Source organism: Vairimorpha necatrix, chromosome 12, assembly GCF_036630325.1.
Source record: "Vairimorpha necatrix chromosome 12, complete sequence".
Classification (NCBI taxonomy): Eukaryota; Fungi; Microsporidia; family Nosematidae; genus Vairimorpha; species Vairimorpha necatrix.
In genome coordinates, this window is record NC_088827.1 from 533,573 (window position 1) to 554,392 (window position 20,820).

The 20,820-nt window shown below is 33.9% G+C and overlaps 4 protein-coding genes across 4 annotated transcripts; 2 read left to right on the forward strand and 2 right to left on the reverse strand.

The window, feature by feature from the left end:
• Positions 1-1,109: 1,109 nt before the first annotated feature.
• VNE69_12137 (uncharacterized protein) lies at positions 1,110-7,476 on the forward strand (the record flags this gene model as incomplete). The annotated part of the gene is made up of 12 exons (XM_065475225.1): positions 1,110-1,139; positions 1,666-1,833; positions 1,885-2,000; positions 2,195-2,463; positions 2,511-2,692; positions 2,726-2,907; positions 5,589-5,789; positions 6,251-6,387; positions 6,447-6,634; positions 6,848-6,980; positions 7,036-7,218; positions 7,283-7,476. 12 exons carry the CDS (start codon positions 1,110-1,112, stop codon positions 7,474-7,476), a joined length of 1,983 nt encoding a protein of 660 aa, XP_065331297.1.
• Positions 7,477-13,434: 5,958 nt separating this feature from the next.
• VNE69_12138 (uncharacterized protein) lies at positions 13,435-13,677 on the reverse strand (the record flags this gene model as incomplete). Its single annotated transcript, XM_065475226.1, has 1 exon — positions 13,435-13,677. One exon carries the CDS (start codon positions 13,675-13,677, stop codon positions 13,435-13,437), a length of 243 nt encoding a protein of 80 aa, XP_065331298.1.
• Positions 13,678-16,563: 2,886 nt separating this feature from the next.
• On the reverse strand, positions 16,564-17,315 carry VNE69_12139 (uncharacterized protein; the record flags this gene model as incomplete). Its single annotated transcript, XM_065475227.1, has 2 exons — positions 16,564-17,055; positions 17,301-17,315. 2 exons carry the CDS (start codon positions 17,313-17,315, stop codon positions 16,564-16,566), a joined length of 507 nt encoding a protein of 168 aa, XP_065331299.1.
• A 2,663-nt stretch (positions 17,316-19,978) lies between these two features.
• Positions 19,979-20,470, forward strand: VNE69_12140 (uncharacterized protein; the record flags this gene model as incomplete). Its single annotated transcript, XM_065475228.1, has 2 exons — positions 19,979-20,324; positions 20,466-20,470. The coding sequence occupies 2 exons, from the start codon at positions 19,979-19,981 to the stop codon at positions 20,468-20,470; spliced, it is 351 nt and encodes a 116-aa protein (XP_065331300.1).
• Between the last annotated feature and the right edge of the window lie 350 nt (positions 20,471-20,820).

The window sequence follows — 20,820 nt, forward strand, 5'->3', positions numbered from 1 at the left end:
TTTGGCCAAAGATGCTAATAAACCCCCCTCTGAGGGTGTTCACTTTATATTTTCGACCCCCAAAATTGAAGTGCAAAAAAAGGAGGAGCAAAACATAGACAAAAATTACTAAGCACTTATGATGGTTATAATAAGAAATAAATATATTTCAAGTTAGAATTTGAATTTAAACAAAAATATATTTAATTGGAGGGTTTTTTTAATAATATTTTAAAAGTATTTTCGGGGTGAGTTCTTTTAAAAACAAATAGGTTTAACCAAGGAACTATGAGTTTTTTGATCCTATATCTAACCGGGATTTCATTTTTGACTGCTGCCCAAGTTCCTTCAATGTGATTAGTATGCACATCTGTCTCATAATCTATAAATCTTTAGAATGGTTTACAGTCAAATGTTGATAATTTTCCAACTTGGGGAGATTTATGTATCCTTTCCAACAGTCTATATAAATAAAGCTATCGGGTTTCACATATTTAAGAGTTGACTTTCTAGTGTAACAGCCTTTCTGTTATCAATTTCCAAAATACTATTTTGGGGGTGGTTTTTCGACCATCCCAAGAACCCAAACTCCATCGACTTTATGCACTTTGTGGTTTTTTCTTTTCCCAAACTTAGATTCGTCCATTTCTACTATAATGTCTGTACCACCAATCATATCATTGCTTTCTAGGTCTTTTGCAATGTCTTTTATTGCTCTATAGATCGCCTTTTTACTTATAGATAGTAGTTTTATTATTAATTTAGCCGAAGTGTTATTTAAAATAAATAGATCGTCTGGCTTATTTGTAACCAGGTTAATTTTGTGGCAAAAAGGCTTTTTATTTATTAAAGTCATTTCTAACCTACATCTTTTGTACCACATTTTACTGTATTTTGTTGATTCTTTATCCGTTTCATACTACCAAAACATTTTGGACAAAATCTTGTCTTTATGCATAAATCTATGCAATTAGAAAGTATTTTTTCTATGTATTTGTATTTTTCTTCTGACATTTCAATGAGAATAAGGGTAAGAAATCATGTTATTTAATTAAATTAAGAAAATTTTAAATGTTGAAAAATAACAAAAAAAGATGAAGATAATGTATTTTTTTTTAAATTAAAATTCTATGCTTAAAAATATATTTGGCGTGTTTACCGTGGAGCTTGCCTGCAGCAAGGAAGCATTCAATGATGCTACGGTTTGGATTGCCGCGAAAACCGGAGTTAAAAGAGTTAGAGGGAAAGGATTGTTTATTGTTATGAAAATTTTTTGGTTTATATGATTTGTAGAATGAAGAGTGTTTGATTGCGTTCTGATGTTGTACCATGTTGTTCATGGAATTTCTCTATTTATATTACATAGTAACTAATAGAAAGAAATAAGTTTTGACTGACTAATAATAGTCGACCATAACTGATCGTTCCGAAAAAGCATCAGCGTTTAAGTATTTATTGGTTTTTATAAATCATGTGGTATGATCCATTATACCACAATATTTATTTCTTATTATAACCATCATAAGTGCTTAGTAATTTTTGTCTATGTTTTGCCCCTCCTTTTTTTGCACTTCAATTTTGGGGTTCGAAAAAAAATCGTAGCGCCTCAAATGCGGGGGCTGTAAGTTCTCTTTGGCCAAAGTATTTTAAACAAAAAAGCATTTCAAGCAGACAAGCAGAATCCAGCCTCACATTGGCGATAACGACCAAAATTTGAAAAACCACTACGAAGAAGAAGATATAGTGAAGCACCTAAGAAAATTACTAATATCTAATATATGGAAGTCTTTCGAAGATAGAAAAAAACGAAAATGCAAAGAAATTCCTACAACAGTTCACCGATGTGGAAGACGAGTGGACTTCTGAAAATCTAGTAAAGAAACCTAAATCACTCTTAAATTTAAGGCGGAGAAGTGGTTCAATTTTCAAGAGACTACTGGCCTGACAGAATTCTCTGATTTCAAGAAGAGATTTAAAAAGAAGTACTACATAGAGCAGGAGATAGAAGAAAAAGACGAGGTGTTCTACTCATTATTAAAATAAAGATTATCTTTCCAAGACATAGTAAGTTATACTTATGATCTGGGGACAAACGCTGAGGGAAACGAATTCTTCCTGAACAAAGCGAAGAAAAAACTTAAATTGTTGATACCTGAGTACTCAACCTATAAATTATCAGCCCTGGATACATGGGAAGACCTAATTGAATTCGCAGAAGGCGAAGATTCGCAATAAACAGAGAGTTACGAAAATTTTTATGCCAAAATATAAATGAAGAAAAAAGATATAACGACTTAAGGAGACTCGTAAAGAAAGATACACAGTCCCCAACAGAAAGAATACTATCGATATCAGCCCCTATAAAAAACTCTAGGGACTGTAGACCACGCGCAAACCTAACTACAGAGAAGTATGAGTTAGTAGCATTAATAGATACCGGGACTGAGGTCTCACTTATGAAGGAAAGCGTAGCAAAGAAACTAGGTCTTTAAATAAAAAGAAATGAAGCAGCAGTTAAAGGAAAAAAACAGGGAAAACCAAAACAAGTGGTGAATGCAATGTCGACATTGATTATAACGGTGTAAAGACGACAATAAAATGCTTGCTGATGAAAGACATGGAAGAAGACATGATCCTAGGAGTGGTCGAGATAAGAAAACTTAAACTCGGCAGCATGATAGATAACTTAGAAAATGAGAGTAATAAAGAAGAAGTGCAAATTTCAACAGTACATACATAAAAGAAGGAAAAATCTATGATAGAAAAGGAAATTTTTATAAAAGCTACGGAAAATGGATGCAATTTAAGTTACGAACAACAGAATACGCCAAGAAAGATTATCAGGGATAATAAAATTATTTTTACAGACAGTAACACGGATAGGTGCTTAGACATACAGCATGCTATCGAACTAACACAAACACCTCAGTTCATATCACCTGCTAAATATCGGAGATCGCCAGAAGAAAATGAAATAATCAAGGAAGAGATCAATAAGTTTTTGAACATAGGACTAATAGAGGAGTCAGATAGCAATTATCTATTGCCAGTAGTACTGATCAAGAAAAAGAACGGCGAGATAAGGTTCTGCATAGACTGTAGAAAATTAAAAAACAGTACAGCAGGACTGCCCAATTCCCAGTGTAGACGAAATAATTGAGGAGCTGTCAAGCGCGAAATACTTTACAGCATTGGATTGCGAGTCGGGGTACCACCAAGTCACGGTCAGAGAGAATGATAGATATAAAACGGCGTTTTGGACGAGAAATGGAATCTACCAATGGAAGAAAATGCCCTTCGGGCTTATCAATGCACCCTTCACTTCCAAAAGATAATAAATAGATATTTTAATATGTACTTGTATAAGTTCATAATGGTGTATTTAGATGATATCCTTATATACTCGAGGACAATAGATGAACATTTAGTTCATATGAGAATTACATTTGAAATAATAAAGAAAATGGGATTTAAGCTAACAAAGATAAGTGCGAGATTCTGAAGGAGAAGATAAATTTTTTAGGTTACGACGTTGAAGACGGAAAGATGACCATCCCGGTAAAACAAAAAATGAAAGTTATGGCATAGAGATTCCCAGAGACTAAGACGGAGATGAAGAGTTTTATGGGATTCACACAGTACTTTATCAAGTTTATAAAGAATTATTCGTTAAAAATGTATCCTTATACGACACCATTAAAGGTGGAAGAACAAAGAAATTTGAATTGAATGAGAACCAAAAAGAGGCCTTTAGACAGGTCCAGCAAGATATTAACGAAGCTTCAGAAATAACACTTCCAAACTTCACCAAGCGTTTTTTATATATATATATGCAGATGCATCTAACCAGAATCTTGGTTGTGCCTTCTGTCAGGAAGAAGGCGAAACAATGATGCCTGTAATGTACTTATCAAGAAGATTAAACTCCTCAGAAGTAAACTACACAATCACAGAGAAAGAGTGTTTGGCCATAATATGGGCCATCAAAAAATTCAAAGTATATCTAATTATAGAGTTTACTATACGCACTGATCACCAAGCTCTTAAATGGCTACTGAGGAAAAAAGAAACCACAGGAAGAATAATGAGGTGGATTAATACGCTTCAGGAACTTAAGTACACTATTGAGAGTATAAAAGGTAAAGATAACATAGTAGCAGACGCTCTAAGTAGAATGGCGGCATCGATGACAACTAAGAAAGAGGAAGAGGACATTACTCAAACAGAATATAGCAAGGCCCAGAGAGAAGAGTTTATTCAACGTAACCATTGTGAAAATGGTCACGGGTCAGTCGAGGCTACTTATATACTAATCCTAAGAGAAGCAAAATGGAAGGGAATGTATGGCGAAATATCCAAATACATAAAATCATGTGACATCTGCAATAGATACAGCAAAGGTCCGAGGCGACTACAAAAATACAGGAATAACTTTAACAAACCCATTTGACATGGTAGGAATTGATATTGTTAGACCGCTACCAAGAACAATGAATGGAAATAGATTTATAGTAGTAGCAACAGATCATACTACGCGATGGGCCATGGCAAGAGCCATAAAGTCGAAAACAGCCAAGAATGTGGCGCTTTCTATAATTGAAGAAATTTTTTGCTTACATGAACCCCCGAACAGTTATTATCTGATCAAGGTTGTGAATTCTTAAACAGAATAATAAAAGCGATATGTGGTATAATGAACACTAAGAAAAACTATACGTCGGCGAACAAGCCCAAATGTAACGGCACACCAGAGCGACTTAATCAGACGTTGATACAAAATTTAGCAAAGCTTGTAAACCAAAGGTGGAATGAATGGGACGACTTTTTACCATTTGCATTATATGCGTGTAGGATAAGTCCTAGGAAAAGCACAAAGCAAGCTCCGTTCGAATTAATTTACGGAAGAAAACCAAATAGGATGAATGAGGAAGCATGCACTGTTCAACACGAAGAAAATATGCTGATTTTTGAAAGATTAAATTACTTACGAGAATGATGAACGAAGAGGAGAAAGAAATCAGGAAAAAAGATATCGAAGCAGTCGACGCTAGAACAGCAACAGACACCTTAAAGGTTGGCACCTTTGTAAGAAGAAAGAATCTACAAGTTTACAGACGTAGTAAATTGAACGAAATGTTTAAGAACATCTACAAAATTGTCAAAAACAAAGGACATGGAAGCTATATGATTGAGGACCTTCAGGAGAAAACCTCTACAGTAAATGAAAAGCAATAATTCCAATTGAACACTCGGATCCAGATGAATGGATCCCTTTAAAGGAAGGGGAGATGCCAGGGGACAAGCCCGGGTGCATACTGAGACTTGCCCTGTAAAGGAATGAAGTGTGTTTTGCCAGGTCATTGGAGAGGCCAACACATTAATTGAGAAATGACGGAGAAATATGAAAGGGCCTAGTTATGTGGTTAGGACCCAAATTGCCATGTTTGGTCAACTGTACTTTTGTTGCCAAACATGTCAAAACTGTAATTCTCAAATATTTAAGCAAAGTCACCCCTGAAGGGATGGAACTAAGGTAAGAAAAGGAGATGGAAAACTCCAAACCAATAAGTAACAATAAAAGTATTTTATAATAAAAGCATTTAAAACAGGCAAACAGAAGCCAGCCTCACAGTGACTATGAGTGACACTAGGGGTATTGTTCTACTTCCCTCGCTGACCAAAGTTATCGCAAAGATTGCTGCTCGCAGGATTAATTGTATCGTTGAGGAGCACGGGCTCCTGGCTAAAGAACAAGCTGGGTTTAGAACGTTGGAGGATTGTACGGCTCAAGTAGATCTTTGTATGAGGAAGTGAAAAGGCGAAGTATTAGAGGACAACAGACTTACCTGGCTTTTATCGCATATGCAAAAGCATACGACAAGGTTCCTCAGGAAGCGCTTTTAAGGAAACTGGAGTGTATAAGAATAGGAGAACATCTTCTTGATGTTAGGGCCCTATACAAAGACCCACGGATGTGTGTTAGAGTTGGCTCATCTACATCACCCATTGTCAATTACCATTGTTGTGTAAGACAGGGATGTCCCGCCTCACCCATCCTTTCGGCCTATTCATTAATGACCTACTTCTGGGCATTGAAGGAGTTACTATTCTTGGTGTTGATAGCACCATCGGCGGACTACTGTTTGCAGATGACGCGGTTATAATGGCAGAAAGTGAATCTGCGCTGCGGAGGAACTAAAAATCCTGTCAAGCTGGAGTGAGAAACATGAGATGAGTGTAAACGCATCGAAATCGGTATCATGGCGATAAGAACAACTGAGCAAATCGAAGCAGGTGGCTCCGAGTCAATTCTACCTAATAAGAAAGTCAAGAGGGAACCTAATGAACCGGAATCATTCGAGATAATGGAGAATGAAGTTCCAATAATAACAGAGTATGTCTATCTAGGTATTTGATTTATACCGGACCTTTGCCTTAAGTCTATGATAAAAAATTGTGAATCTAAGGGGAAAAGGCATTTGGAGCTATGTACTATCTTTTATCTAGGAAAGACATGCCCGTGTTCGTAAAGACACTAGCACTGAAGGTCAAGATACAGGCTATTCTTACCTTCGGAGCTGAAGTATGGGGAACGTCGACCGCCAGGTGTAAAGGAATTCAGAGAATAACGAATGAGCATGCAGAATCATCGTTGGTGGGGGGTTAAAATGCATCAATGGATAGAATTCGATCCGAGTTATGAGTAAAATCAGTTGCGAATATTGCGGCTGTTAAGCGAGCTAGAGCTGTAGCGAAATGGCCGGGCTGTAAGACATGGATTTCTACCTTGTCGAACAGCCACTTTCGGTCGCGAGAGCGGACATGGGTAAGTGGTAACATCAAATGGATTAAACGTTACGCTGGATAGGAAATTGTGCAGGCGCTGATAACTACCATAATCGATGATGTTTTCGCTTCGAGAGAAGTGGAATCAAGAACCAAGATTGGCACTTGGGCTGCAGAATATAGATTGTCAGCTAAGCCCGTCTGGATTAAGTTGGGTAGCCTGTATCTAGAACTATAAAGTGGGTGCTTAGTGATTGGACGAATGCGAAGTGGAACCTTCAATTTCGTTAGAAACCTTGTCAATAAGCGCATCCTGGGGAACCAATACCGATTATTCTGCCCATTTTGTAACAATTCAGATGAAGAGACGACAGAACACCTATTCTTTTACTGACAGAGATGGGAAGAGTATCGGGGCCACTATTTTCTATGGTGGTCTACTGGGGCTAGCCAGTACATAAAAAAAAAAATAGAATGTCGATGGTGTTGCAAGCACTGTTGCGCATACTCCTGGGAGAGGAGGCTGGAAGTGATGAACTCGTATGTCTATATACGAACTTCGGGAACTCTGCGATTATTGAGCAATCTAGTACTGACTCTTTTGTAGTATCGGCTGCGAGATTTCTGCAGAGAATTATTCCTCTGAGGAAAGGTATTATCCGCAGGATAATATCTGTTGGCGAAGAGTCTCCTAAGTTCAAAGCTCAATGAGTACGGTGAAGCTTGTTGCACCATAGTCTAAGAGGGCGAGGTTTTAGTGAGTTCGAGTCTCACAGTATCAACCAATCTTTCAGTCTCACTGATTGATGTTGTTCTGCGCGGGCATTTCCCCATCCTTTGACACAAAAAAAATGATGTTTTTTAACTAGGTGCAAATATCTAAGGCTTACCAACCTTCGACTGCTGGTTGATAAGTAGGGTCAGATATACTCTAGGGGTGGGAGACCCATTGCTGGTGAGAAGGACACCGTTAACTTTCGAGTAATTCTTCATATTTTTAACATAAGAGAGGTTGGGCATGCTACTGAAGCTGTATTGTTCCGCTGAACTGAGTCGTGTTCTTAGATGGTGTATTGAAACAAGTATTTTGTAATCGTCAGGTCTGCGAAATATGTAGATAGAGTTGACTAAGGATCTCTTAATTACTGGAACAAAGTTTTCTCCTACAAGCGAGGCCGCCAAGGTATGCTGGCTTGTAAACGCAATTATTGATGTGTTTTTTTATTGGTGGAGTTTTTGGTGGCTAGGTGTCTTTTCTCCGTTTTGCTGATTCTGTCTTTTTACAATAAACAATTTTATTTTTATTTCTATAAGACCCTTGAAAGTGGGTCTCTAATCATATCATGACTAAAGATTTGTTCCTATGGGAACAAACATTTCTCCTACAAGCGAGGCCGTTAAGGTATGCTGACGTGCAAACGCAATTATTACGGTTTTTCTTTATTGGTTGAGTGTTTGGTGGCTTGGATGCTTTTCTTCGTTTTGCTAATATTATCTTTTTACAATAAACAATTTTATTTATTTTTTTTATTATCTCATCTAGTAAAAAAATAGAGATTAGAACAGCCTCAGTCAAACCAATATACCAAAATACGATTCTGAATGAAGGGGGGACTTACAACTTTAAAGATCATATTCACAAGTGGAATACTATTTGTATAAATTAATAAAATATTTATATGAAGGTTTAAGCGAAACAAAGCAGGAGCGAGCACAGTATATCAAAAAGTGACCACTTTGATGGCCAAAACAACAAGTTAGATGCAGAATTGAATTAAAAGAACTTATTAAGCATGTTTATACTGATGATGGCAGCTCTAGCGTTACTTTCAAAAAAGATGGAGAAATAAAATATTTTTTTAAAAAAATTTGTAAAAATGATTTTTTTGACATGTCAAAAAATAAAAGTAGAGAAGATCTTAATGATCTTAAAAAGTTTATATCTAGTACTACTGAATTAGCAACAATTCAGCAGACATATCTGGAGCTCTTCCCCGATAAGCTAGAAAACCAAAATATCAAATTAAAAAATTTGATTAAAAATAATCTGATGGATGACAGTAATCAAATTACTAAAGCATCAAAGAACAATATTTAGATGATGATAGAGAATCACTCGAAATATGTAGAACAAAAGGAAATTAACTCCAATGTTCCAAATGTCACCAGTAGCGAAACCCTTCAGTTAGCTACTGGAAACAATGATATTTCTAGATTAGAAATCATCAATAAAGATGTTTTAAATAATGTCAAAAATCTCGACTCTGCTGTCAAAGCAGAAGAAGATAAATTGTCAGAAGATGGCAAAAGATATGTATAGTTGCATCAAAGGCATCTACAAATATCATAATTAATAAAAATATTAAACCAAAGAATGTTAAGCTAGATATGGCTTCTATTAATAAAAAAGCAGTAGTTAGACATCTGTCAACTATCTCTGCTATTATAGCTGGTAAAAGAAAGGCTCCTAAGAATGAAGTCAAACTTTACTATATAAATGAAGATGGATGGACGTCTGTCAAACACACTTTCAAGCCTAAAGTCCAGTTAGACTAGAAGAAACATAGAAGTGGTAAAACTACAAATAAAACCAACTTTAATAGATTTAAAGCACTTAAAGTAGAAACCGGCGGCAATGTAAAAGTGCCCCAAAATACTATTCATGAGGTTTTTACCAAAAAAAGATCATGAAAAAAGAAGATTACAAAATTGTAAAATAAATTTTAACCCTAAAATGGAGAACAGAAAACGTGAGAGATCTCAGCAAAAGAAAGGCCCAGTTTTGCAACGTAGAAACTGGGCAAAAGAGCTATCTGAAGAAGCTCTAATGAATATAATAAAGGTTGCATATACATTTCCAAATGCAAATTCAAGCTAGCTCTTGCGTCTGGGCTTGGGCTAGAGGGGAACCCATAATCTAGAGACGCCTGGGCAGCGATTGCTGTAGTGGAAAGTATAGATTTCCCCTGATAAAACAATTTAAAGATTCGGAAGTAGTACTTCTATAATAAGAGAAACTGTGCGCTTAAAAGGGCATGGAAAAAATAAAGAGAAGTTTGTAGGTGCTGATTTCTGTGATGAAGAAGTTTCCTTCGCTAACTTTTAATCTTTAAATAAGTCAATTGGGTTAAGTTGCGATGTTCCCCCAACCCCGCCCCCCAAAAAATAAAAAAAAAAGACAAAAAATAAATTTATTCAATTAATACAAAATCAAATTCAGGGGCTAAATCGTAATTTAAAAACCATATATTTTGAACTTCAAAAAAGCATAACATTCTTTCAAGTAGTGATTCTCTATAAATTAACTTAAAACGAGCTATATAAAGTTTTCGAACGAGATTCATTATAGAACCATGGCTTGTTCCTTCTTTGCGCAATTCCCTTATATTACAAACCACATTCCCTCAATTGTTTGGGTGTGGGCGCCTGTTGTTGGATTTACAAAATTTTGGCTATGATTTACAGTTAAATTTTAATAGTTATAATCCGGACATAGTTAACAAAACCCCGCCAACAATCAGTAATAATTGTAGATCCAGGTGCGATTTTCCGTTTTATTAAATCGACAAGAGTAGTTCTTGATCGATTTTCAACAATTTCGAAAAAAAGAATTGCTGTTTCTTCGTACGACTCCACCAACGGCCCAAACTTGGTATTGAATGATTCTACCGTTATGGTTTTTACTTTTAAAGCAAATTCTCGTCTATTTCAACTACGCAATTTAAACCTCCTATGGTTTTGTTTTGAAGGAGTTGAAATAGGATAAGAATACAGAGTTATTAAAACGCGTAAACCAGCTAGATACGGTACTACTGTCTAAATTCAATTCGATAGTAGCCGAAACATTGCTTACACCTTTAACCCATTCACACAGCAAAATTAAAGATCTTCGATATCTAATCTATAACTTTTAAAAATGCTTTCTTTGTAAATGTTACCTTTGTTTGAGCATTTTCTTCCATTTCGTCGTAAGTAATAACGATATTTGTCCAAATTATTTCTTATTTTGGTCATGGGCGTCATGCACTTATTGCACATTAGTACCTTAAATATATTTTTTTCAAGAAGTAATAAAAATAATTCCTCTATTTTATATATTAATTTTCTAAAATTCTTTATGTTCATTTTAGGGGCATAATTTTATTCCTTTTTTATTTTTCCCCTTTTTTTATTTTTTGGGGGTGGGGGTTGTAACATCGCAATTTAACCGATTCCAGGTCTTGTGGTATATGATTTGTGAATTTAGTCACTATACCATCCCAAGTGATTACGTAGAGAATTATTTCTGTTTTAAAACCATATTTAAGCCCAGTTTGTTCTCAAGGACATCATACTTTCTTAACTTATCGTTTTCTACTTGCTGTAGATTCTCTTGTGATGTGAGACCTATTTCAATTATTCTGATCAATTTATTCTTTTTAACTATTCGATAATATCAGGTTTTTATATTTGATCTTTATGTCCGTTTTTATCGTCGTGTCTATTCTTATTTCCACATCTTTGTTGGCAACTATCTGTTGTACTGAGTGGTTTCTTAATCTCTTCTTAACTGCACTTTATATTTTTCACACAGTAATAGGCGGATGCGTTTACTATTTCATTGTGCCTTCTCATATAAGCGTGTCCTAGCATTTTTTCGCACCTTGTCGCTAGGTGATCCACGTCCTTTGCTGATTTATTGCAATGGGGGCAGGTTCCAATCGATCCATTAAATATATTTTGGTCTTGTAGGGCACATAACTTACTTTCTGTCCCGGTATTCGTTTTACCTACTTTAAGCCATAGTGATAAATTTTTAATGTCGACTATTTCATTTTCCTTTGGCCTAAACAACTTTTTAAGTTCTGTTTTATTATTTATGTTGTTGTATAGGGCATTTAACTGAGCTTCAACTAGTGCTTTCTGTTCCACATCTTTTAGCTTTTATTTCCTGGACGTATGCTTTAATTAGAAAAAAGTGAGTTTTCTTTTTTTTCCTGGTTTATTATAATAGCTCGTCTCCTAGGGTAAATATTGATCGATTGTTCGAAGTCTGTCCTTAGTTTGAGTAGCATGCTTTCACTTTTTAGCACTGCACTAGTTAGTCCTCTTCCGAGCGCATCGCGGGAAGGTATAGCCTTTCTTTGCATGCCGGCTGTGAATGACCTTCATATATGTTCAATGATATTCTAATAAAAGAGTCTATCTCCTCAAATATCTCCGGTTTTAAATCTAGTACCCCGACATAATAATTTATAGGCTATATAGCAAATTCATTAATTGACTTAAAATTGTTTTTGGCGTTAAGTTTTGAACAGCAAATCATTCTTACTCGTGACTTTATTTTTTCCTTTATGAGTTCAATTGTACTATCACTTGGTTTGTTTTCTCCGGTTTCTAAAACTCCTAGGTATTTATATTCATCATCCTGGCCCATAATAGACATTTTCGCGCTGCTGATTTCACAATTTATCGCAGATTTCTTTTCATTTATTTCTAGTCCGACTGCTTTTAAAAATTTCATTATTTCTGCTATCATTACTGCTAGTGTTTCTTCTTTTTCTGCTACTAATTTTAGATCGTCTATAAAAAGAAAATGGTTTGTACAGTAGGACTCCGTCTTTTCTAAGTTTATACCTACCTTAGGATAAGTAGCATTCAATTTTTTGGATAACGGGTTCATTGCTAGTACGAAAAGTGAGGGCGACGGACTGTCTCCTTGAAGAATTCCTTTTTCAATCTTTTTTTTCATAATTTTCTTATTATCTACAAGAATATCTATCTCCCAGCTATTCATAATAAACGATATAAATTTGATTATCCAACTTTCTATTTTAAGTCCTTCTAAAGTCTTTTCCAAATATTTATGTTCTACGCTGTCAAAAGCTTTTTTCACATCGATCCATGCAGTCTTAAGTTTACAGTCGTACTCGTCATTGATTGCTATGTTAATCATAACTTGCTTTTTGGCTCTTTGTATGATACTTCTGTACCCTGGCTGATTTTCGGCTAAATTTCTCTTTGAATAATTTCTTCCTGTAAGCATTTAGTTACACATTTAGTTGTATGCTTGTACAGATTAGACATGCATGTTATTGGTCTAAACTCTGATCCTTTCTCACATTTATCTTTCGGTATTAGGTAGAAGAGTCCCTCACACATTTCCTTTTCTAAGCTGTTGTTAATACATGCGTCTTTTATTAACCTATACATGTGGCCATGCAGTGACTCTATTTTCTTAATAAAGAAATTATAAATTCCATCTGGTCCAACAGCTTTCCAATTTGGCATAAACTTAATTATTTGCATAAATTCTCTGTAATCTAAAAATATCTTCCGTTCCGGGCTTTTCTCTACGTAGTGCTCATCGATATATTCTAAATATGAGGTTTCTTCCCTTTCTTTTGGAAGTTTCCACATCTCGCCCTAAAAATTACAAATTTCTTCTTCTGATGTTTTGATTTCTATTTTTTTGTCTTCGTTTAAATCTCTGTAAAACTTAGCTCTATATAATTCGAACTTCCTATTTGTTCTTCTAAAATTTAGACGATCCTCAAAACAACATAACTTTTTTTGTATATTTTTGAGTTTTCTTGTAATTCGCTATCACTTCTTTAATGTTGGTTTTACTACTTAAAATTTTACCCGTGTCTCTCATTATAGCTTTTGCTAATTTTTGTTCATCGGGTTTTATATTTTATTTTCTTCTAATAACTTTTCTGTTAGTGTTATCTTTTCATCACAAATATTTATTTTCTTAGTTATATTTTTTTTCCATGTAGATTTTACTCTTAGCTTAAGCGATTCATTTTTACAAACAATCTGTGATGATTGCAGAATTCTTGCTATATCTGTTAAGCGATTAGGAGGGTATAACTTCACATACTCACACACTGATGTATTAATATATTCTATTAGTTCGGAGTTGACCATTTTACTATGAATTTTATTTGTTCTTTCGGCTAATGTCGGCTTTAGGAGAAAATTTTCGATATAGGTTTTTTTTTGTTTTTTTTGCCCCTTTTTTCAAAAATGGAGGAGAAAATTCAAACAAGAGAGCAATTAGAAAACATATATAATGCATTAATAACCAAAAATAAAATAAAGAATTGTGAATTATGTGATGCTCAGATGATAATAAAGAATAAACAAAAACTTATCTTGATGTGTAAATGGAGTACTTGTAAAAAAAACAGTTTCAATATGGAAAGGTACTTTATTCCAATATTCTAGACTTAACCATATTACAGTATTACAAATACTTAATATGTGGATTCTAGGATATCCTCGAAAATCTATTTGTCAAATTTTGGGTTGTTCAGCGGAATAGGTATCATTTATACTAAAAAAGTTAAAAGAATTGGATATTTATGAAAAATATTTATTTAGTATTGGCGTTATAGGCGGTGAAAATACAGCAGTGGAAATCGATGAGACGAAGATTGGCAAGAATAAGAATAATAGAGGTAGAATTTTGAAAGGTTTCTGGTGTTTTGGTATGGTCGAATTTACCATACACCGCCGAATTATATTTATATACATTAAGAAAAGAGACCAAATAACGCTAACTAATCTTTTGTTAAAATATGTAGATAGAAATAGTATAATTTATAGCGATATGTGGAAAGCCTACCGTAATTTAGGCTTAATATGTAACAAACATCTAATGGTAAATCATTCTCTACACTTTAGAGACCCACTTACTGAAGTTCATAACAATACCATATAAGGTAATTGGCGATCTTTAAAAAATTCTATACCAAATAGAAATAGATCAGTTCGGAATGCATAACTTTATTTATTTAGCTATATGCTTCAAAGAAATTCTTCTAGTTCTGTGTTTGAAGCATTAATAAATGTCAAGCGCCCAGGGCGCACGTGCGCCCAGCCCGCACAAAAACGAAGTTTTTGCCGGGTTCGAGCGCAGTGAGAACAATTTTTTTTTTCCGAAGGAAAATTAAGGAATAAAAAATAATAGATTTGTTTTACTTTAAAAAGATAATTAAATTGTTTAGATTTACAGAAGTTTTTTTTTTGCATGGGAATATTTTTGATATATGAATCTTTTTAAACTCAAGATAATATGTTGGGTTCGGGAATCCTTATAAGTAAAAGTACTGAAAAAATATATAAACTAATTTTTTATTTTTTAATCAAATTTAAATCTACTATAACTTCATTTCCTTCTAAATTTAACTTTACTCGATTGTTAGATAAAATTTCTATTACTATAGACTCTTTATGATAGAAAGATTCAAGTTTTTTTTCTTAGTTTTTTTATTATTATCAAAATCTTTTTTCAATAAAACAGTATCACCTACTTCAAAATCATAAATAGAATTGTGTACCGCGCGTCTATCCATTCGTGCAAAGTATTTTTTTTGGTAACTCGAAAATACACAGTCTTCTTTAGATTTTTCTTCCTTTTTAACACAATCGATTTCATTATCAACAGACACAGGACATATTTCTCTATCTAACTCTAAAGACACTTTATTCTCAGGTTCTAAATTTTTACGAACTACTGTGTTGTAACCAGCTCTGTTAAACATTTTCTCAAATGGAGTAAAAGAAGTCGCAGAATGAACTGCTTGATTATAAACACTAGTAACCTTTTTTTAGACAATCAATCCACCTTTCACTTCGTTCTGATGTTTCTTCGTCCATTAATTTTTTTGATAATAACCTTGTGATTGTTTGGTTAAACCGTTCCACCTGACCCTGTGTCTGTGGATGTCTAGGTCTCCCGTTTATTAGAAGGATTTTATATTTTGATGCAAGATCATACATCAATTTGTTCCTAAACTCCTTACCATTATCACTTTGAATGATCCCAGGTACACCATAATGTTCAAATAAATCCTCCAAACACTCTATAACACACTCAGCTGTCTTACCTTTTAATGGATATGTTCTGGCAAATTTTGAATATACATCCAAAATAGATAATATCCAGCAATACCCATCGTTAAACTCCTTGTATGATCTCATATCAATAAGATCTATCATTAGGCGTTCCCATGGAAATTCTGCTGTAATATGTTTCATTTTTTCCTTTGTCTTCAAAGGCTGACATTGAGCGCAAATTTTACATTCACGTACAACATCACGTATCAATTCCCTTGGGATTGAAAAATATAAACATTTACTTTTTAGGTATAGGGCATTCTGACCTAAATGCCCATCTACGTGAAGTTTTTGCATTTCTAACTTCATCGCACAAATATCCGTTTGTGCAAAACCCTTTAAATGTAGATTGTCGATACCTCTTAAGTAAAGATGATTATCTACAATTGTAAAGTGTTCAGCCTTTTTCCTTAATCTCGCCAAAGAAAACCTCGAAATATCTTTTACGACTTTGTTTTCTACAATAATATCTAGAATATTTTTATATTTTTCCGAGTTTTTCACAGGTAAGACCATTTGAGGGATGTTATGAAATATTTTTTAAAATGGTGTTGTTTTTAACTTATTTATATTTTTAAGGTTTTTTTTACTGAGTTTAGCTCAGCGGTCAGAAATTCTGAAACGAACTGGTCAAATTTTAAGAGGAAGGGTTCGATCCCCGCGCGAGCCATTTTTCATAAGCTCCCTTAAAAAAATGAAAAATGGCTCAAAAAGCGGGAATTGGGCCGTGTGCGGGCTGGGCGCACGTGCGCCCCGCGCGCGCGACAATAAATTTATTTTTTTAATTTTTATTTTTGTTTCTTCCTCCACATTTTTTCTCCTCCATTTTTGAAAAAAAGGGGCAAAAAAAACAAAAAAAACCCTATATCGAAAATTTTCTCCTAAAGCCGACATTAGCCGTTCTTTCTACTTCTATTTCTTTTCTTCTAAACTTTTGATGCAGTTAAACAACAAGTTTTTAATTTTTCCATCCAAAGCCGCCTCTTTCAAGCTGCATTCCCCTACTATGTATTTTATTGTTTTCATTCTTTTGCTTGTTTGGAGTTGTGCAAGAAATTTCATATTGCTTGTTTGTTGGCTGCCTTCTGTTGTCACTCTTGCCCTAGATTTCTGCTTCAGTTCTTGCAAGTAAAGTGGAGTCGAGCTAAATTTACTATCGTATACCTCAGGTGTGAGATCCCATCCTCCTCTTGGCATCCGTCCGAAACGCTGGAGAATTGCCTCCAGCACTCTTCCGGGCCACTCGTTGGAATTCGATTCCACATATGTGAGCAGAGACTTTAGAGACACAAGACGCTCGCTCTTATCATTTATTGTCTGTATGCCATCCTCAGTTCCTTCCTGCTTTGTATCGTGTTCATTTGTATCTGGTTTTTCTTCCTGGTGTTTTTTGTTTTCAAATCGCTTTTTTTACCCTTCATTTTATATTTTAAAAACAATATTTACAATAATACATGATAATAAACACAAACAAAAGAATATCTGTTGGTTATATTATGGTCATATATATTGCCACACTATTAAAAAATAAGTAAGAAGCTTAGCTTGCTTACATACTCATACAACAATATAAAATAGTATATTGACTTAAAAAATAGCCATTACATTGTAAATTGATATTTAAATGACAAATTATAATATTTTTATACGCTTTCTACTCTCATTAAATCGGTGTTTGCTTGTATAACTTAAAATGCTTGCTAAAATTTTAATTTTCTGACAGCTAACATGCTTCCATTTTTTTTCATATTTAACATTCAGATCAAGATTAGTCACTAGTTAATTTTGTGCTATATAGCAAACTCTTAAGCTTTTTATTTATTCCTATTAAGAGGGAGATTCTTGTTTTTTAAACTTTATAAAAACAAATACTGCATCTGATTCATTTATAAATTTTAATAAACATATATTTCTTTGTAATTCTTATACATATATATATAACCGAACTGACGTTATCGCTGGGCACTTTGCCCAGTTTAAAATAATTTTTATTTAAAGGCTCTTCTGGCCTGTATTGTATTCGTCTTTGTTTAGTTTTGACCCGTCATAGTTTTGCTTAGCATTTCTTCTCTCGTAGCTAATACCCTAATTTTCAGAAATATGCATTTATAAAAAAAAAATTCAAAAATTCATTTTTTCTAGAAAAGTTTTTGTAAATTAAAAAATAATTTTCTTGACATGTGGATTATACCGCACTAACGTTTTTTTTATTATATTTGTTACCCTCGAGAGATCTGGTGGCGGAATAAGATTTGCTTTTAAAAGTAATAGGTTTTTAGCATTCTTATTTTTTTTTTTTTTTGGGGGGGGGAGTTATCCTTAAATACTTTGTTTCGTTTGTTTGTTTACACGACGAGCGATGACAGTAAACAAACAATAATGTTAGGGAAGGGTGACCGGAAGTTTCGTCCCGGTGGTAGGGGTTAAAAATAAAAAACTCGTTTTTTGTTTTTTTTTTATTTTTTTAACCCCTACCACCGGGACGAAACTTCCGAAAAAAAAAAAATAAAACTTATATATTTCAATCATTATAAAGACAAAATCTGCATCAACCCCTTCATCCACAGCCTTATCCAAAAAACCAGCTAGCCGAATCTCTTTATTAATGTATTTTTGTTTACGTTCAAAAACATGATTTAAAACTGTTTGTTGTATTATCTTAATTCTAACTATATCTTCTTCATCCTTTAACTTGCTCACTAATAGATAAAACCTGTAGCGACTAGTACCAAATGTGTTTTTAAAGGGATTACCCAACCTTCAATAGCATTATTCGTTCTTGGAAAATCTATATCCATATTATTTCACGTGTGCCACAAATTCGCGAAAACGGCAGCCTAAATCAATATAATTTGTAAAGAAATAGCAATATAACTCAGTCAAGCATTCCGGAAAATTTCTGTCTTGTTTTAGTTCCAAAAAAGTAGACAATATTTCGTCATATTCAACATATGGTGTGTCGTAAGAGACAAAACAAACTTTTTCATCATAGGTAAACATGTGTAAACAGAAGAAAGTCCTGAACTTTTAACACGCCTATCAATAGCCTGAGCTAAGTGAAAAAGACAACCTGAAATTTGACAATCCGGGAAAACTCTAGAAAATGCTCTTATCGCAGCATACTCAAAATCAGTTTTATTAATCTTGGTTGAGCTCTGGAAACCTTTTTTTTAACATTTGAAACAAAAAAACAATAGGTTTCAATCTTTTTTTCTTTCAAAATTGCAAATATTATAGGGAATACTTGCGCATCACGGATAAAAATACTGTTTAAAGTTGATAATATGGAATTTGAACCTCCGCAAAGGTCCCATCCATCGCCTAAATGTCAAATAGAGCCAATTTTTCCATAGCCGAATCTGTATAAAAAATTATTATACTGTCATTGGGTTCGTCACTCCCGTAATTTTCAGGCCCATATCGATACCATTGTTCGCCTGTATGACTGATTAATAAATCAACACACAAATCAAATTTTTGGTTGGTGTTTGGTTTTGGATTAAAGGAATTCATCCGAGCATTCCTTAATATCCTTCCAATAGGCTCAATAGGACCTACTGCGGCGATTGTTTCTTCCCCAGCTCCTCTTAAGGCAGAAAAAAAATGTTTCTAGGAGAATCTTTGGAAATATTTTCCCGTTTCATTTTATCTATTTTATACTTCTTACAGACCAGTTCAGGATTTGGTTCATGATTATGGGCAGAAGAAATAATAAAGGATTCGAGATTATTGACGTAAACAATACTACTGGTGGCTTTGGCATTGCAGCTTCGTACAATGCATCGCCACTTTATAGTAGTTTTGTTGATTCTTTTTTTCTCGTAAATATATAGAATTTCATCTATTATTTAATTCATATTCCTGTTGCTTTTAATGATCCTTCTTGGCCAGGTCATGGGGGTAAAAAATAAAAAAATAAAAAAGTTCGTTTTTTTTTATTTTTTTAACCCCTAAAACCGGGACGAAAAAGCCGGGTACCGAATTTACAACCCTTCTTAAGAAACGTTTTGTCAAGTATAGTGACACGGAATTTACACTATCAAAATTCCTTACTTCTTTTATGCCCTCATCAAGAGAGGAATTCTCAGAACTATTCAAGACTGGAACTCTTATTTTAAACAAAAACTTTATGAATGTAGGAGCATTGATGCAGGTACTCATTAGCAAGTGCCCAGATATGATTAAAGCCACTCTTTTTGAAACAGCCGAAAAGGCAAGAGACTGGCAACATTTCTGCCAAAGAGCAGAATAACTATCATGGATAGCGTACCCAGATAATTTACTGAACAGAGTCTCAACCACCTTTAAAATAAAACGTTTACACAACATGACCCTAACCAGCCAATTTGAACGATTGTTAAAAGATAATGTTGAACTCGAGGAAATTCTTACTCTGGATATAACTAAAAATGATGAACTTAACGCTTTAATTCCTGAAAGTAATGAGAAGCTCGATGTTGAAAGATTGAAATTCATATTTGAAGATCCAAGAAATACTGGCTACAGTGGTTTAGTAAGTAATTTACAGTTTAATTTGAAAAGAAAAGAGATAAATCCTGAACTATACAGATCTTTTAAGAATATAGTTTTCAGCATTAAATATATGAGTCTTGAAAATAATATAAAATTACTAATTAAAAGAGAATTAGAGAAAATTAATAAAGATGGGTTAAGTTCTCGACTTACCCCCCACCCCACCCCTAAAAAAAACAAAAAAAATTATTCCACAATGTAAAATCTATTTCAGGAATAATATCATATGCTACAATACTAAAATTGCCTATTTCAAAAAATTCTAACATTTTATCTAATAGATTGATGTATCCCACTCTGAAATACGTCTCCAAAATACTTTTATTAAAATTCAGTTTATTATTAATATTTTTATCGTTTAATCCAGGTCTGTCCCCGGTCGTTGTTCGGTCTGTTTCCTTAATTCTTTGTTGGTTGTGTTTCATCTTGTATTGTATGGATCAGGGTCTATTTTTTATTTATAGCTTTTATTGTTTATTTGATACCCAAACAAACAAACAAAGCAAAACAAACAAAACAAAATTAATAAATGTGTGGATCTTTAAGCAAGGATACCACATAGATCTTCACGATTTGTTAATTTGAATCTATTAATGTAAATCTTTCTTACAAGATTCATAATAGTACCATGACTAG